At 41.1% G+C, this 18,408-nt stretch overlaps 1 protein-coding gene across 1 annotated transcript in view; it reads left to right on the top strand.

The window, feature by feature from the left end:
* Positions 1-12,710, top strand: part of ACACB (acetyl-CoA carboxylase beta) — a 108,943-nt gene extending 96,233 nt beyond the window's left edge. The window contains exons 42-55 of the mRNA XM_018560780.1: positions 1,284-1,404; positions 1,967-2,077; positions 2,310-2,453; positions 3,261-3,381; positions 3,467-3,563; positions 3,882-3,978; positions 5,244-5,379; positions 6,006-6,183; positions 6,840-6,952; positions 7,752-7,906; positions 8,264-8,434; positions 8,702-8,838; positions 11,772-12,056; positions 12,310-12,710. Coding sequence (XP_018416282.1) covers positions 1,284-1,404; positions 1,967-2,077; positions 2,310-2,453; positions 3,261-3,381; positions 3,467-3,563; positions 3,882-3,978; positions 5,244-5,379; positions 6,006-6,183; positions 6,840-6,952; positions 7,752-7,906; positions 8,264-8,434; positions 8,702-8,838; positions 11,772-11,898 — 1,708 coding nt within the window. The 3' untranslated portion in view covers positions 11,899-12,056; positions 12,310-12,710. The remainder of the gene's footprint in view (positions 1-1,283; positions 1,405-1,966; positions 2,078-2,309; positions 2,454-3,260; positions 3,382-3,466; positions 3,564-3,881; positions 3,979-5,243; positions 5,380-6,005; positions 6,184-6,839; positions 6,953-7,751; positions 7,907-8,263; positions 8,435-8,701; positions 8,839-11,771; positions 12,057-12,309) is intronic.
* Positions 12,711-18,408: the final 5,698 nt, after the last annotated feature.

Raw genomic sequence — 18,408 nt, forward strand, 5'->3', positions numbered from 1 at the left:
CATATAGAGTTGTGGTGTGAACGGACCTTTATTATTGGGCAGGCTGACATGGCCACATACTGAATTTTTATGCATGCCATGTCAAGAAGTGATGAGGCTGGGCTTGGTACAAACCCATTTCACCGGAGTATACCAAAGCCCCTCTCAACTGACTAACACCCCTCCTCCCAAACGAATCAGTTGTGGAGAGGAGCATTCCCTGCCCCGCTGCTATATGTCACAAGAGTGTAGGGAATGCCCCCCTGCAACTGCTACCACTAATTTGGTCGGGAGGGAGCGCAGTCAGAGTTTTGAATGGGTCCTTGGTGCATACTAAGCCCAGCCTCATCACTAACATTAAGTAGATCTTTACTGCCCCAGGGAAAAATTCCACTAAAATGGTTAGTGTAATGCTAGGAGGTGAGAGTGATGTGCAGATATCCTTCACTTCCATGTGCTGATTCTCTGGTTTACAACTAAAAGGAAATTCTGGACCATTTTGCCTTGCATCTCCACCTGATTCTAACAAAAGACGTTTATAGGCAGTTTCAACCAGTCAGGCATATAAAGGACCAATGGGGTAACAAGGGAGTGGTCCCAATCCACTGTTCATTTGTTATTGTATGAGTACTTTAAAGCGGACCTTTACCCATATCTTTAAAATAACAACAAACGCGCTGTTAGAAATGTTTAGTAATGACAAGCTACAAACACATCCTTCTAGATGATTGCTGGCCTTGTATTCTTTGCATACCTTATTTCTCTTTTCTTCCCCAGCCTTCTGGCAGTGGTCATGTTTACTAAGGGCAGATTACTAGCTCTCCTTTTACTTCCTTGATTTCTGGCACATGTGACTAGGACATGTGACCATGCACATTATGTCAGGGGAGGAAAATGCCTTTCCCTGAGATCTCATGAGATTACAGATGAAATTTCCCAGCAATGCTCTGCTGATGACAAGGTAATGCCAGTGTGCATTGCTTTGACAAACTGCAGTCATTTTGCCCTTTCTAAGCAGGAAGTGAATGCTCTGCAAGTGTAAGTATTTCACAATCAAAGCATTTTACGCCTGACGTGTCTATGTTCTTTTTAATCATCATATATAGAGGCATGCATTGGTAGAATTTGATTTTTGAGTGTAAAGGTCCGCTTTAATACCTACTATTTAGAAGAAAAAAATCAACAAAATAATTTTAACTTGATGTTAAACTGATATATGGTTTATAGAAACTAAGCCTTTAGAAACTTTTGTTGTTGATATTGTGGATTCTGGGAAGTAATGTAGTATTGCTTTTACTTCACAGGTACATGATAACTGACATCATTGGGAAAGAGGAAGGAATAGGAGTGGAAAACCTCAGAGGCTCCGGGACAATAGCTGGAGAATCTTCGCTAGCATATGATGAGATTGTTACCATCAGCATGGTATGTGTACCTGCCTGTAATGCATTATATATATTAGGGATGCACCGATACTCGCCCCAAATGCTAGGATACTTTCCCTGATACCGGAACTTCCGGTCAGACGAAGATTTCCTCTGACCGGTAGTGCCATAGGGGAACATGGAGCCAGCTTCCCTGCGTGCGATTGGGAAGCTGGGAGGCGGCTCATTACTTGCCACCCAGCTTCCCGAATGGCCGGGAAGCCGACTCGATGCTCATTTGCTGGGAAGCCAGTTTCCCGGTCAAGCCTAATCAAGCTGGCCAAACAACATGGAACCAGCTTATCAGGCAATCACATTGCCTGGGAAGCCGACTCCATGCCAGTGGAAGCATCGGTACTCGGTATCGCTGAGTACCGAAAGCAAAATATCGGTACTCGATACCAAAAAAAAACAAACCTATTTATATTTATATATTGTATATTTAATGCTTTTGTTGCTCATGTGTCTGTGATTGCTAAGTAAACATGAAATATTTCTGTTCATAGTTATTTAAATTGGATCAGCACATGCAGATGTACATTCATATTTCTCTTTCACTTAAGGTTACTTGTCGGGCAATTGGGATTGGGGCCTACTTGGTGAGGCTGGGGCAACGTGTCATACAAATAGAGAATTCCCACATAATCTTGACAGGAGCCAGTGCTCTGAACAAGGTAAGTACCAGAGTATTGCAATGTCTCTTAAAAGTACAATCCATTCCAGCACTGTAATCTCAGACATTCTGCGGGTATGAGAGAACTTTTCAGTAGGATATAAAAGTTTTGTTATTACCTCACTATATATAATAGGTTAGCAGAACAAATTGATTACCATATTTCAGTAAAGTTATAAATGTATGGGGAATACATGTAATCGTTCTTATAGTTAACAATTCTACCATTTCAGGTCTTAGGTCGTGAAGTATACACATCAAATAACCAGTTGGGAGGTGTCCAAATCATGTGCAATAACGGGGTGTCCCACACTATGGTGCCTGATGATTTTGAAGGAGTGTATACCATCCTTCAGTGGCTCTCCTATATGCCAAAGGTAAGTTCCTTTTGTGGTCCATGTTGCGGTCATTGGTCATTAAATTACCACAATTTTGGTTTTGCCCATTTTATACACTTTAATATATTCTTTGCTATCTATATCCATAGTGCAGTTTACCAATCCTTAACACAATGACTGTCCCTTCATGTCTACATCCACTTCTCCACAGGCTGGACTTTAAACATATCTGCCTTTGTTCAAAAGCATTACATGTGAAATGATGGGACTAGTAGATCACACAAGAAAGATAAGGATATCTATGCTTTCTTCTCAGCTCACAGGAAGTGACAAGGAAACTGCATTTCTGGCAAGATCAACAGGAATTTTCTGTACTTGCTAAAAATGTTTTAGCATGAAAAAGTTAACTAATGCAGGCACCGTGTCTAAAGACATGTAAGCTGTAATATATCATATCTTTGTTTGGGGGTTTAGATGCACTTCAAAAGTGTCTGAAAGAATAACTTCCTCTGTTTTATAGCAGCCATTCAATGTCTTCCTTTCCTTCACCCTACTTTCTCCTTAATCAGACCTATGCAGTTAAAAGACAGATAATACTAAGAATAAAAGCAATACATTTCTTTTTTGGCCCTTCCATAGATAGCCTGGTGTGTGGTATAAAATGCTTCTATCTAGAATTAGGGTTAGTATTGTGGTGCCAGATAAAGCAATAATTAAAAATAATGCCTAGAAACTTTGAAGGTAAATGTATTTTTACAGATCTAAATTGTAAAACGAATGAAAAGAAATATTTAGATGTATGCATGAATGGTATCGCTTATACTTTTATGACATTTGTCTCTCAAGGATAAGCACAGTCTAGTTCCAGTCATCCCTCCTGTTGATCCCATTGATCGTCCAATTGAGTTTACGCCTACAAAGGCTCCATATGATCCTCGCTGGATGCTGGCTGGGAGGGTTCATCCATGTAAGTGCATTAAATGTGCCCAGGCTTTTCATGTACTGCAGTTTTGAACATTAGTTTTAATCCTGGACAACTTTTCATCTTTTAGCCACCAAAGGGGCATGGCAAAGTGGATTCTTTGACCATGGAAGCTTTATGGAGATCATGCAGCGCTGGGCACAGACAGTTGTGGTAGGACGAGCAAGGTAATTTCAACTCAAGGCTAGCCGTTCTTACGCTTCTTTACTAAATTAGTATTGTATATTTGTCAATCTGTCTATCTGCCACACTGACTGCCTTTAGCCGATCCCTTAAGACTCATCTCTTCAGGGAAGCGTATCCCACCTAAACCTAACCACTGAACAATCACTTTCTCAAACAATTCATCCCCACACAGCTACCTCCTCATGTATCACTTGCCCCTCCCTTTTATATATAAAAGGCTATATAAATCCTGTATAATAATAATAACTACCAGCTATAGCTGAGTTTATATTCTGAGATGATCTCCATTTCCTTTGTAGACTGGGAGGAATACCTCTTGGAGTTATTGCTGTGGAGACCCGAACTGTGGAGATGGCAGTGCCGGCTGATCCAGCAAATCCTGAGTCTGAAGCTAAGGTAATTTTTCTAAGCGCTGGGGACTTAACCTGCAGCAAGAGCCTATGGATTCCTGAATCGGGAATCTCAGGTGTCCCTATTCAGATGTGGTTGCTGTAGCCATTGAGGTTAATGACAGGGCGGCAGTGGCCGCATTTCTTAGCACCGGTCTGCATGCCATCATACATGGCAAGATTACATGTGTTATGGGACAGATGATTGTTTGTGGATGCATCTATCGGCGATTAGGGACAATCATCTATCCCAAACTGCATGTTATCATATCATGTATACATTACATGCAGACTGCTGCAGAGAGATATGGGCTCTGCCACCCTGTCATTAACTTCAATAGGTACAGCAGCTGCATCTGAACAGGGACACTTGGGATTCCTGCCGCAGGATTCTAAAGGTTGCTTGCAGGAATCTCAGAAAGCCCCATGTGAATGTGGTCCACTTACTAAGTGGACCCACCACTACTTTTCTTTCAAAATGTGGTGACTGTGGACATTTTGGGAACAATTAGTGATCATTAGCAAAAGTGTGCAAGGATCTCATAGTCAACACATTCATAATCATTATTGCTATTATGCTACCCATTATCACAAGTGATGCGCCCATCTGGTCCCCTATAGAACCCTGTGCCTCTATGACCTGAACCTAGATGCCTTGTCCTGTTTTCCTATGTTCCTTGGCTTCCTTATTTCAGTGATTACAGGTGATTCTTGGATCCCTGAGCTCACAAGGGCATGCAGCAAAGCCTTTTGATTGCTCAATAGAAATACCTACAATTACCAAGCAAGGTATCGAGGAAGGGGTCCAGTGCATTTTATATGTAGAAATCAAGGAGCAGGCTATGGTGCATATTTTCCATCACTGTCAGTAAAAATAAGGGGCATTTTTAGAATAGGGAAGTGTTAAAAAAAGTTGTTGGGTTTGTGCTGCTGTCTCTGTTCCCACTAGAGTATCACAGGGACAGAAGGTGAGGGGGAATTGCTCTGTCAGGACAGAGACGGCAGCAAAACAGGTTTTTTTTAATAGAATGGGGAAGGGAGGAACTTTGGTCAGGTTTTTTTCCATTTTTGAATTTCTTGTACTGGTGTCAATGAGAAAGGAAAGTGAGAGGAAATCTGTCCAATGGGGACACAACATCCAAAACCTGACAAACATTCTGACCCTTTAACTGTGCTATCCTACATACGAAAATAAGCTTTAGGATTCAAGCTATAATGAGCCCAATTATTGATGAAACATATTATATTTTTAAATATGATGCTTTGGTTTAGATCATCCAACAGGCTGGACAGGTTTGGTTCCCAGATTCTGCATTTAAGACTGCACAGGCAATTAAAGACTTTAACCGTGAGAAACTGCCATTAATCATCTTTGCAAATTGGAGAGGATTTTCTGGGGGCATGAAAGGTAAGCTCTAAAATTTGTGATTGAAAATGTCTACACTATAAGATCATATAATAATCAGAACCATATACATATTCCAACTAGGGTGCAATGTTTTGTTTAAGTAACATCTCGTCATGAATTGGTACATGCTGGGTGCAGTTTCTTTGGAAGTTGTCACTTTGCTCCACAATACAGTGTTTGTTGTCTGTTATAATAAGATTGTTATATTAAACATGATAAATCCTTGTTCTATTATAGTTTTATGATCGAAGATACTTTTTGATGTACATTTATTTCTTACATCTACCCCTGTTGTCCTGCCAGCGGTGACATTTGGCATCTTTCTCCTTTGTAACTGTGGCGATTGGCAGCTGGAAGCAATAGAGTGAGGGGACATTGCTTCCCTCTGCTATCCCTTTCCCTGCTTGTCAGGCATTACACTACACTGTTTGCAGTGTGACCCGGTGTCAGATAGCAGCTGTTGATCAGGGACCTGGGGAAGGTGGCATTAGTAATGGATGTGTTTTTGCTTTCCTCATTTTCACCTTGTCTTCTGCAAGAAAAAAAAACAGGTTTGGCATTAGAAAGGTGTAGCCTTGTACTGTGTTTTCTGATCGTATTTATTGTGTGTGCATTGCTTTTTCCAGACATGTATGATCAAGTGTTAAAATTTGGAGCATACATTGTGGACAGCCTGAAAGAATTCAAGCAACCTGTTTTGGTGTACATTCCACCTTTTGCGGAGCTAAGAGGAGGATCCTGGGTTGTCATAGATCCTACCATTAATCCTCTCTACATGGAGCTTTACGCTGACAAGGACAGCAGGTGTGTAGTCACTAATCACTCCATCGCTTCACCTGTTTTTTTCAATAGCTTCCTTTTCTACATGGTGATGTGTCCGTAATGGTGACTGCAACATCTGGCACTTGACCTTTGGCACTGTGTACTTCCAGACTCATCTGACCTACTAGCAACCATTAGACAGTTGTGCTAAGCAGATGGCTTTAATGCTGACATGTTTTAAATGGCATATATGAAGGCCAATATATCTCTGCATTTTCCATACAGTACTGTATCACTTATGGCTCTTATGGAAAATAAAATGCCTATAGCTGTTTTATGTCATCATTTTCATCTTTTGTTTTACTGCTGTATTTTAAATCAGTAATTCAGAAAACGTTGCACATGTCCTCTATGCTGAACAATGATTTAGAGACCCAGGACCCAGTGTCTACCACTGCTGTCCAATGTCTTGACAGATGCTGTCAAGAGCTCCCCGCAGGGCAGCACTGTGTCGCAGGACTGCTCTGTACTCCCCAGATGGCGGCTTTGATGGGTGTGCATGTACACTTATGTCTCTGTGTAGAAGTACATGGAGTATACTCTCTCCTGATCTAAACATCTTTATTTAATGAAATTGCCAGTTGGCTGTTTATACTGTCAGTGTTCCTTATACACATATATATCTGTTTGTCTTTTAGAGGAGGCGTCTTAGAAGCAGAGGGAACAGTTGAGATCCGCTTCAGAAGGAAGGACCTGATCAAGTCCATGAGGAGACTAGACAAAGTTTACACCCAGATTGTAGAACAGCTTGGTGAGTACTAGATGATCCAAATCCTGCCGCCTTCACCTTCGTAACATCTCCAAAATACGCCCCTTCCTCACCGAGGAAACCGCAAAATTACTCATCCATTCCCTTGTTATCTCTCGTCTTGACTATTGTAACTCCCTTCTGACTGCTGCTGCTAGGCTCATCCAACCAACCGCTCAGTGTCTGCAACCCCCCTCTGCCAATCCCTCCACTAGCTTCCAATAGCCCCAAGAATAACATTCAACATATTGACAACCACTTACAAAGCCATCCACAACTCTGCCCCGGCTATATCTCCAACCTTGTCTCAAAGTATCACCCTAACCGTCCCCTCCGCTCTTCCAAAGACCTTCTGCTTTCCAGCTCCCTCGTCAACTCTTCCCATGCTTGCCTCCAGGACTTCTCTAGAGTCTCTCCTATCCTCTGGAACTCTTTACCCCAACTTGTCTGACAATTTCCCACTCTGACTGCCTTTAGGCGATCCTCAACTACTCATCTCTTCAGGGAAGCCTATCCCACCTCAACCCAACCACTCAACCATCACGTTCTCAAACAATTCATCCCCACACAGCTATCTCCTCATGTATCACTTGCCCCTCCCTTTTAGACTGTAAGCCCTCACAGGCAGGGCCCTCCTTACCAACTTGTCTTGAATTGTATTGTGATTGTAATGTCTTCCTTATATTGTAAAGCGCTGCGCAAACTGTTGGTGCTGTATAAATCCTATATTATAATAATAATAATACCAGAGCGCTCTGCATTTTGATCTGGAATAAAATGCTAGTCTAACATATTCCGTCAGGTACTCCGGAGCTGCCAGATGCAGAACGCAAAGATCTGGACAAGAAGCTAAAGGCTAGAGAGGAGATACTACTGCCAATCTATCACCAAATTGCTGTGAAGTTTGCGGATCTACATGACACTCCTGGAAGAATGCAAGAAAAAGGAGTCATTACAGTAAGTCTTTCACAAGTCTGATGTAGGCCTAGATAGCACAGCTGGGAGCCCTATTTGTATTTTTGTAAAGCTTTGAAGGATAATAATTTGGAAATGTTCCTAAAAAAGTGACAGTAAAGTTAATTTAGAACTTTTAAAACATGTTGCAAAGTAATTAATAGCACACTGGTGTTTGTCTTTGATGTTATTCCTTTTGACTACTATAAGTTACTGCACAAATATTAGGTTGTACATTTCCCTGTGCCAAAGAATGTTAAGACGATATTGTCTACTGTATTGTACTGTTGGGTCTTTGCTGATATTAGAATTGTACAAGCAATGAATACTGTGTAAAAGTGTAACAAAATCTTCTAACAGGATATTTTAGAGTGGAAGGAAGCACGGACTTTCATGTACTGGAGGCTGCGGCGCCTCCTCCTAGAAGAGGAGGTGAAGAGGGAGATCCTTCATGCCAACAGTGAGCTCAGTGACATCCATATCCAATCTATGCTTCGTCGATGGTTCATGGAGACTGAAGGAGCTGTTAAGGTAAAAAAATGTTGTTGACTGCCAACGTTACTTATTATAATTCTGACTTGCCCTGCATACCATAATAATGAATGATATTCATAATAATGTGGATTTTAGCATGCATAGTTACAGTAATACGTTTTGCAGATTTGAGGATGGCTTAGAAATTGTGTGTTTTTATTAGCACTTTGTTTGAACTAGGGCCGGTACATGAAAAATTGAAAGCTAATGTAAGATTTGTTAGGATGCTTTGTTAAATATTAATATCTATTTATATTTTCCCAGACATACTTATGGGACAATAACCAAGTTGTGGTTGAGTGGCTGGAGAAGCACTTACAAGAGGAGGATGGTGCAAAATCTGCTATTCGAGAGAACATAAAGTACCTAAAGAGAGATTATGCCCTAAAACATATTCGAGGGTAAGTTTCTACAGTGCATTAGCTTTATCGTCAGAAAGCCCGATGAGGTATTCCTCCCTGCAGGGCTTTTGTTGCCAAAACAAAGATCTTAATTTTCATGTGTCTCCATTACCCTGACCTATTCCTAACAGTTAACCTTATTTTATTCTTTAACTGATCAACTCCTTACCTTAAAGTGACACTAAACTCAGACGTTAAATCTTAAAAATGTGTTCAAGTTCCCTAACTATTAACTAAAATGTATCTTATTTGTGTGTCACTCAGCTGTAGATCCTCCAATCATCTCTGAATTGGTGCTGACACTGTCCTCCCTTCTGGAGGGTGGCCACTTTTGTTCCCCATGGTCACCGTGTGTGTTGTAAAGTAGTCACCGCTCCAAGCTCACTCCGTTGATGGACTACAATCTCATATTTAGTTTACTAATTTGTATTGAGATTGTAGTCTATCACAGGAGAGAGCTTGGAGCGGTGACTACTTTACAACACACACGGTGACCATGGGGAACAAAAGTGGCCACCCTCCAGAAGGAAGGACAGTTCACTTTAAAGCAATCTTGTCTCTGTGAAAAAAAAAAAATATTTGCAAAAGTCTTTGATATCAGTGATAGCTGTAGCTATGCAAGAGAGCAAGGATTGGAGTCACCACCCACTGAACTGTAAAAAGTATTTTACAAGCTGGCTCTACTTCATATTTTTTTCTACAGTGACAGCTTGCTTTAACCCAATTCCGACTACTAACTGTGTCCTAGGCCTTAAAATATACGCCTGTCCATAATCTAAATCAGAGCTCAAAATTTCCACTCGCCCCCTCGCAAATTGCAAGTGAAAATTGCGTGGGGGCGAGTGGAAATGAAGCTATTGAGTCTGGCACTCTCACGGACAGAGGCAGCTGTTGTGCTCGTCCAGCCACAGAACGGATGAGCAGCTCCTCCTCAGAGCGCAAGAGGTGACTAGGGGAAACGTCCTGGCTGCTTGCACATGCTCAGTGCAAGCTTCCCAGAGAGCTAGCGTCAGTCTTCCCTGGGCAACCCGGCCGTGGCTCTGAAACCCGAGCTTTCCGCTGTTACTGTAAGTAAACTCTGCAGAAGTTAGAGCAGTGATTAACCCCTGCTGTGCCACAGGATCTATACAGTTTGGAATGTGTATAATGACACACGAATGTATTGATTAATATGATCAAGTGTGTATGTGTAATGCCCTGTGTGTTAAGCTGCCCATACACCTTACAACCATCGCACGACTTTCATTGTGCGATGGTTGTAAGGTGATTTAAATTTCGTACGACCTGCCCATCTTGGACAGGCAGATCGTACTTACGGTCATCGCAAGCCTGCCCCGCTGAGGGCAGGGCTTGCCAATGATTGCAATGCTGAGCGGGCAGTGTGCGCTTGCGGCTTTTGTCTTGCGATCGCGCTACCAACGCTCGTACGATTTTCAGCGGGGTTTCTATCGTCTTCTCAAGACGAAAGTCGTGCAACCAAACAGTAAATCCGGTCGCACGCTGCCCATACACCTGCCGATTATCGTACGATTGCGGGATCACCCGCGATTATCGTACGATAATCGTCAGGTGTATGGGCACCTTTATGCTGTGTGTTATGCTGTGCGTATGTCCTGTGTGTTATGCTGTGCGTATGTCCTGTGTGTTGTGCTGTGCGTATGCCCTGTGTGTTGTGCTGTGCATATGCCCTGTGTGTTGTGCTTTGCGTATGTGTAATGCCCTGTGTGTTGTGCTGTGCATATGCCTTGTGTGCACGTTGTGCCCTGTGTGTGTTTGTGCTATGCCCCGTATTGGTCCAGCAAGAGAATGATTATTTTGTTCCCAGGTACACTCGGTACATCTGAGCACAAGAAGGATAGGATGGAGTGGGGTCAGGCAGGGCAACTGGTGGCAAGTAACTTTTAAGGCCTGGCTAGTAGCTCAGGACCTGAAATTTTGAGCCCTGATCTAAATAATATCTAACTTCCTGCCTAATACTATATTATTCGCTGAAGAATGTATTCATATTGTTATAAGTTATGTATCAAGCTCTACCTGCAACAATATTAAAATCTGCTTTCAATTCCCTTGAGCTTAAAAAGACCCGAAGCAATCTGGGTTGAGTGATGCTGGCTGTCATTTAGCTTGGACGACTGAGAACATTTAGTAGTGGAAAGGAACTTTTGCAGAAGACAGCTCAGGAATGACAATGACTATTTCAGCCAAAGCTGCTTTCTTTTTTTATTACTACCAGCCTATTATTAGTATTACGTATTGTGAATGTGTTTTTCACAGGTACAGGGAAACCTGTACTGAGATTTGAGGTCTGCCACTTCTGAAAAACCTAGTTTGCCTGGCTGTCTCTGGCACTGAAACTGGCTTGGTAGCACAGAGTCAAGTCAGAATCCTGATCTGTATACTTGTTCCATGTCAGTATTGTAAGTGCTGAAGCCACTGGAACAAAATACATTTTGGAAAATAATGTGTAAAGTAGAAGGCATTACTGGCACCCTCCATACGTGCTTAGGACATGTTTACTTGATTGAATAATTGAATGCATACGTATAATATAAAAAGCCTGTTCTAGAATGTACTGTATCTGATCCATCACAAGTGATTTATTAAAACTGCAGGAACAATGAGCACAAATGTGGAAAATGTGCTCCTAGTAACCAATCACAATTCTTTTTTTTTTTTTAAATGTGTAAACAGATTGGATGCTACAGATAACTCCTCCACTGTATGCTTACTTTCTTTCCTCCACGTTTAATGACTCAGCCCCCAAATGTGTAACTTGTTGATGTTGGGTAATTCGGAGAGAATCATTGACCCAGTACTACCAGGTCTAAGTTATGCAACTTGAATGCCTTTCATATTGTTTAGCTCATCTTCAGTATTTTTTATAGTACTGTGTCATTTATTACTATAACTGTTCCTTTTACCTTATTTTACAGCCTTGTCCTAGCCAACCCTGAAGTAACCATGGACTGCATTGTCCATATGACCCAGCAGATTACAGCGGCACAGAGAGCACAGCTAACAGGGCTTTTAACAACTATGGATAACAGTCCTTCCAGCTGACACTGAATTAGAGAGACATTTTCTTTTTTCATTAAACACAGAGGCTGCAGTAAGCACAGTCTTCAACCCGCCGTCGACAAGATCAAGCCATACCACTAAGTGCCTTTCAAGAAAGCTGCCTGTACAAAGCAGCGGCTTTGTACAGGCAGCTCGGTGGAGTTGATTTACTAAAGGAAAACAGGCCCAGCATTTTGCAAGGGATTTTTCCCTTAGATTAGACCATGTGGTGAAAATTCACTTTGCAAAAAAAAAACCTTTATGATGTGCAAGGGAAATTAAAAAAACAAAACAGTATTTTTACTTGCACATGATTGGATGAAGGAAGTTGGCAGAGCTTCACCTCAATCAATAAGCTAAGGGAAAATTAACTTGCAAAGTGACCAGCCTACTTTATTTGTAAGTCAACCCCAGTGACTGAACAACGACTGATACCACTTGTTTTCCTGAATCAGATGAACATTGCAAATTTTTTTTTTTTTTTCTTCAATAACTGTAACCATCATTTTGTTTGTTTTTGTTTTTTTTATTTAACTGTGCTGCATAACTGATGAACAAATTGTCCATAACAGTTCATTGATTGTAAAATGCACTTTGAGCCAAATTGTATGGCTTTTTATTCAGCTCTGGGATCAGTTTAGCCATTTCTGGGAGGTTCTAGCAAATACCTTTATTACACGCACAAATACAGTATTCTGACAGTGCTATTGTAATCTATTTATGTAGCATGCAAATAATTAAATGAAACAGTGGAGATGTATAACCCGAGAGTGAGAAGACAATAGCAGTATTCTACCTGGCATTACACTTACTCAGGAAATTGTTGTTACCTGCACACAACTCTTATTAAAAAACATCATTCTCCAATGCAGTGAACCGTTTCATTTTTTTCAGTGAGAGAACATGTTTTATTCTTGTCATTTTCATAAAAATTTGTATTTTATTTTATTTATGTCCAGCAGCTCCCATAAAACCTACTGTAAAGTTGGTGTTTTTACAAAAAATTGTCCATATCAACATACTGTGAAATCAGGTATGCAGCGCTAATCATACAATTAAAGAGTAAGTGAATCTAACTTTGTGATAGCTTAATTCAGTGTATACATCTATTGGTCCATCTTAAAATCTACCATCCGTGATATAATTGTGGGGAGGAGAGAAGCTGTACTCTGCCGTTGCCTGTCCTGCTTCATCCTGCGGCTTCACCCCCCTGAGACGGGATTCCCGGAGCTGCCATTCAGCTTGGAGCAGCAAGAGGAGCCGCTGAGCGACATGCACAGTGCCATCTTGTAGCTGCACAGAAGAACTGCACCCCGCTGATCGCTATCAATGTCCAGCGACACCAGACACAGGGTTGAGAGCAGGGAGGTTCAGGAGGGAGAGCGGGGACCTAGTTGTCTATAGTGCAGCAGCTTTCTATTTGTCACTTTAGATCACAATCAGATTTCACCTTTCATTTTAGAGGTGTCAGATCAATGAAGAATGATTTCTGACGGAATACTTTGCACATTGCTTACTGCCATGCAAAAAAAATATTTACAGGATTTATTTATAAAGTGCACGCTTGCAAAAATAAGCTCCCCATGGCGCCATGTGCATAATTTGCCAATTTCTTGACATCATGAACAGCATAATATATGAAGTATTATTTACATTTTGCCTGCAGGGGTGCCACTTCTTAGCACCCACAAGAAAAATACCTGCTTCTGCATGAAACACCTCATTTCTGTTGTACAGGTTAACACAGGAGGATTTCTATGTCTGCCCTTGTAGATCTTGTAGCACCAAAACTTTCCAAATCATTGCCATTGATTGGAGAACTACCATTTGATCTAATTGCATTGTCTGCCCTGCCCCCACTCACAAGGCCTATGCTTTAACCAGTGAGAGGCTTTTGAAGCTGGCTTTGTTGGCACCGCTGATTCTCTCCCGCGGCTCTTCAAGTGTCCCCTGATGCCACCACCGGCCCTGGGAATGGTCACAACTAGGTCTTATTTTCGGGGTAGGTCTTATATTTTAGCAATTCCCAAAAAAAGTACTAGGTCTTATTTTCGGGGAAACAGGGTAGACAGAATTGGTCAAAAATCAAAATGTGTGTGGCCTCACTCCGGTTTTTAGTCATTATTATTATTATTACATAGTATTTATATAGCGCCAATAGTTTGCGCAGCGCTTTACAATATAAGGAAGACATTACAATCACAATACAAGGGCCCTGCCCCTGAGAGCTTACATTCTAAAAGGCAGGGGAAAGTGATACATGAGGAGGGAGCTGTGTGGGGATGAATTGTTTGAGGACGTGATGGTTCAGTGGTTAGGTCATGAAATTTGGATGATGATAAATGATTTTGTGATTGAAATATTTTCCTTCAGGTCTGAACAGATTGTGAAGCAGAACAACAACCTTACAATCTCTTATTTTAATCACTTCTTTTCTTACACAATGATTGTGCTATATTTTAGGCCAATCATCCTAAATGTCATATACTGTAACTATCTTATAGTGGTCAAAGCTTTTTTTTAGGGCTTGTTCACACCAAATGCGTTTGGGCTGTGCTAGCCGTTTTCTCCAGCACAGCCCGAATGCGAGACAAAGCAATTTGCCTTGTCACGAGTGAGCAGTTGACACCACCATGTTGCAGTGGTGTGCGCTTAACTGCCTCCGGGCCGGCCGAAGTAGAAAAACGGCCGGCCCGGAGCTCTCTAGATCTGAGCGGGCGTCTCTAGACGTCCGCTCAGACACGCCCCCTCGCGCGCGCCGCTCGGGGCGCGCGAGCGGGAAATTGCCGTTTTTTAAAAACAGGCAGCGATGCCTGATACCATACAAGCGATCCGCCGGCTTTAGAGCCGGCGGATCGCGTGTCAATAACGCCCTATCTGTCCCCAAAAAATGGTATAAAATTCATTTCAGTACAGCGTTGCATGACGGAATAAACGTCAGTCAAAGTATCGCAGCGCTGAACACTGAAAAATGGCCTGGCCAGGAAGGGGGTCTAAACACCTGGTCTTGAAGTGGTTAAAGAAAGTACGGCATGCAGTAAGTTTTTCAAGCATATCGCAGTGAGACGAATTACAATCGCATTACAAATCGGTGTGCCAATAGAACTTAATGAAATGTCACTTGTGACATTTCAATAAACTTCTAACAAAAAAAAGAGCACCACAGCATTGTCCAGGCACACGCACACCAGCAGCCATGCGGTTAAGCATGGATTCTGTTGTGACCACCCGTTAGTAAGGCCAAGCACACTTGGTGACAGCTGTTTTTTTTCCCTCCAGTGGTAAATCTGATAAAGCACACTGAAATGTTGTAGCTGCTGGAAGTGGATGAAGCACATGCATCTTTTTATGAAGGTTCCACATGGATGTCTTCAGTACAATACTGGTGTATATACTTCATCTACCTTCTTACACACCAACATATGCTCTTCTGCTGTTCTTACCTTACCTTGGTTTGTACTAATAAAGAAATATATTGGGGTTTTTAAGCCAGTCCAAAGCATTTAAAATATAAGTATATTGATGTGCGTTGGCTGACCCTAGGCAAACAGAAGCCACACAGTCTAATATTTCGTTGGCACGGCTTTAGCTTTGATTACATTGCATTCGCCGTGGCATTGATTCAATAAGCTTATGCAATGTCACAACATTTGTTTCCATCCAGAGTTGCATTCATTTTGTCACCAAGATCTTGTAGTGATGATGGGAAGGTCAGACCACTGTGTAAAGTCTTCTCCAGCACATCCCAAAGATTCTCAATGGGGTTAAGGTCTGGACTCTGTGGTGACCAATCCATGTGTGAAAATGACGTCTCATACTCCCTGAACCACTCTTTCACAATCTGAGCCCAATGAATCCTAGCATCGCATCTTGGTATATGCCCAATGTGCCATCAGGGAAGAAAAAAATCTATTGATGGAAAAACCTGGTCATTCAGTATATTCAGATAGGCAGCTGACCTCATTTTTTGGGCACATAACATTTCTGAACCTAGACTTGACCATCTAAAGCAACATCATACCTATTTGCTTAGCTGAATCCAGGTGGTGACTTTTTTTTGGTCCAGGCAGTGTATATAATCCACAGGAATGTTTGATTTCTGTTGCAGTAGTATCTTTAAATACGGCCATAGTAATACTAAAAATTATCAAATGAAGCCATGACTATTTAGACAGAATAGTGGCTCAATGTTCCACCACATGGAGTGCCAACTGCTCTAACATTAGATTATAAACTACAGGAGGGGTGATCAATGGGAATGGTTAAAATGTATCTGTAAGGCACTCAAGAAAATCATCATTTGTAGTCCCAATATTCTGACAGAGGCAGTAGGTTCTGTAGGCCTGCCCAGGCGTTATTTTACTTGTCCACCCAACCAAGCTCTTCCTTGTTCCAAGTTGTTGCCAACCCAATAGAAGATATTATACCAATCTCTCTGCTGAATATATCAATCGTCATAAAATGAATAAAATAAACATGACTTGTTCCCATTTGAAATGAGGTCTTTACTAAACGTACAACAGAAGACACGTAACAAAAATAATTAACCGCTTAATTTACAGACGTCTTTTTAAAATAATAAATATAAATAAATTTACAGATAATACTGCCTAGTACAATATTATTACATATAAAAAAACACAACATGTAAAAAATGCATCCTATTCTACTAACCTACACATGAGGAACAGTTGTTAGCTATACAATGTACAGTGATTTGGACAATGATACAAAACAAGTGACAGTATTATAAAGAATGTTAAAGCACAGCTCCAAGCAAACTGATGAATATACAGATATGTGAAATGTTATGTTATATTTTCAGGCATTCCTATGGGTTAAAAACCTTGGCCACACCGCTGTTTCCTGGTCCAGCTTCCTGTTTCCACTGCCTACTCACTGGACAGAAATGATGGGCAGGCTGGAGGTGGAAAGGTAACACTGGAAGCTGCTTAGCTGCACCAGGAAATATGGTAATCTTTTCCTTGACTTTGCAGCCTAGCAGTGATGTGACTCACAAGATTGGGGATTGGGTGAATGTCAAATCCTGGTAAAATAGTTGACATTTCTTGGCCTCCTCATGTCAGCATTTTCTGTAATATGTATCTTAACTGTGTATTCAGCGGTATACCTGGAGTTCATACTTAAACAGACATAGCAAGCCCTTATTACTGTCATAAAACATGGATCCTTCATTTGTTTGACATGAAATTCATATGTAGTTCCTCTGCTAATTATTTATATAAAATGATCAGGCTTGTCATTTAAAAAAAATGATAGACTGCACTTTTTCGGACGGCTATGTATGTTACATAACACTCCTCCTTTGTATGACTTTGCTTCTGTCACTTATTACCTGTGTAGCAGGGAACTCCTATACCCCACAATACTGTCTGAGGACAATGTGAGGTCATTCCATTCATGACTGTAAACATCAAATCTGTGTATGCTTTGTATTTATATGGCTCGTATTAATCAATGGCTTAAAGCTCTGCTGTTTCACACATGACCATGATTTATGAATAGAGAATGAAACCGGTACGACTTAAAGTCAACATCTATATGCAGACTAAGGGGTATATTCAAGTCTTGTTGTATCCTGTATAAGGCGTGTGTGTGTGTTTCATGCTCAGATGATCCCTAAGGAGGAAAGATGTACTCTTTCTTTTCTTTAATTGAGCAATGTTTCTTTATCTGAACTGGAAAAAATGAATAACTGTGATATTCTGTTTGCTACAACATACCCCTGAATCTGAGAATTGGTTATACGTTTTGGAGGTCTCATTTGGAGCAATGACTAAAATCAAAGTTTTATTCTGCAATATTGGCAACTGATTTCCACTCCTCTGTAGACACGGACTAAGGAGGCATTAGTATAATGGTGTATACTGCCCTTTCTCATAAATTGCTCCATGTGTTTCCTTGACTTTCTCCCAAATGGTGGGAACAAATCAATCAAATCCTATGTTCTGTTCAGCAGAAATACCCCTCAATGGTAAAAGTGGACAAATACACTGTAATTATTATTATTGGATCAGTAGGTGAGTATTAGTATTGTATCAGTAGGTGAGCTGGAGTCACAAAACATAAAAAATTGTACATTGTCAGACAGGAATCGCAACTGCTCTGCAACGTGTTCTATTGGCTCTTTGACAGCAAACGAAATTTAAAAAAAATCATATCATTTTAGTGCTATTGAAGTCACAGTTCTTTCTATTCTATTGGCAACAATTAACCAAGTTAAGTTCAGTGCAGCTTGCTTTTTCATATCAGTCCAGAGTCATTGGGATTTTCACAGATCACCAGAAACGTTCTATTGTCAAATATGTCCGTGGAAAAGAAACTGCTTTTCATTTGCTTCGGGGATTCTGTACAGCTTGCCCACTTTTTGATTCTGAATGGCTTATAAATGGTAGAAAAAGATACAAGTAAAAAGTACACTGGTGGCCAGATAATAAAGGCAGCGCTTGCAATGTCCAGGAAATAAGTGAGTGCACACAGTGGTTCCTCATT

Source organism: Nanorana parkeri, unplaced genomic scaffold, assembly GCF_000935625.1.
Source record: "Nanorana parkeri isolate BGI_ZX_2015 unplaced genomic scaffold, ASM93562v1 scaffold18, whole genome shotgun sequence".
Taxonomy (NCBI): Eukaryota; Metazoa; Chordata; class Amphibia; order Anura; family Dicroglossidae; genus Nanorana; species Nanorana parkeri.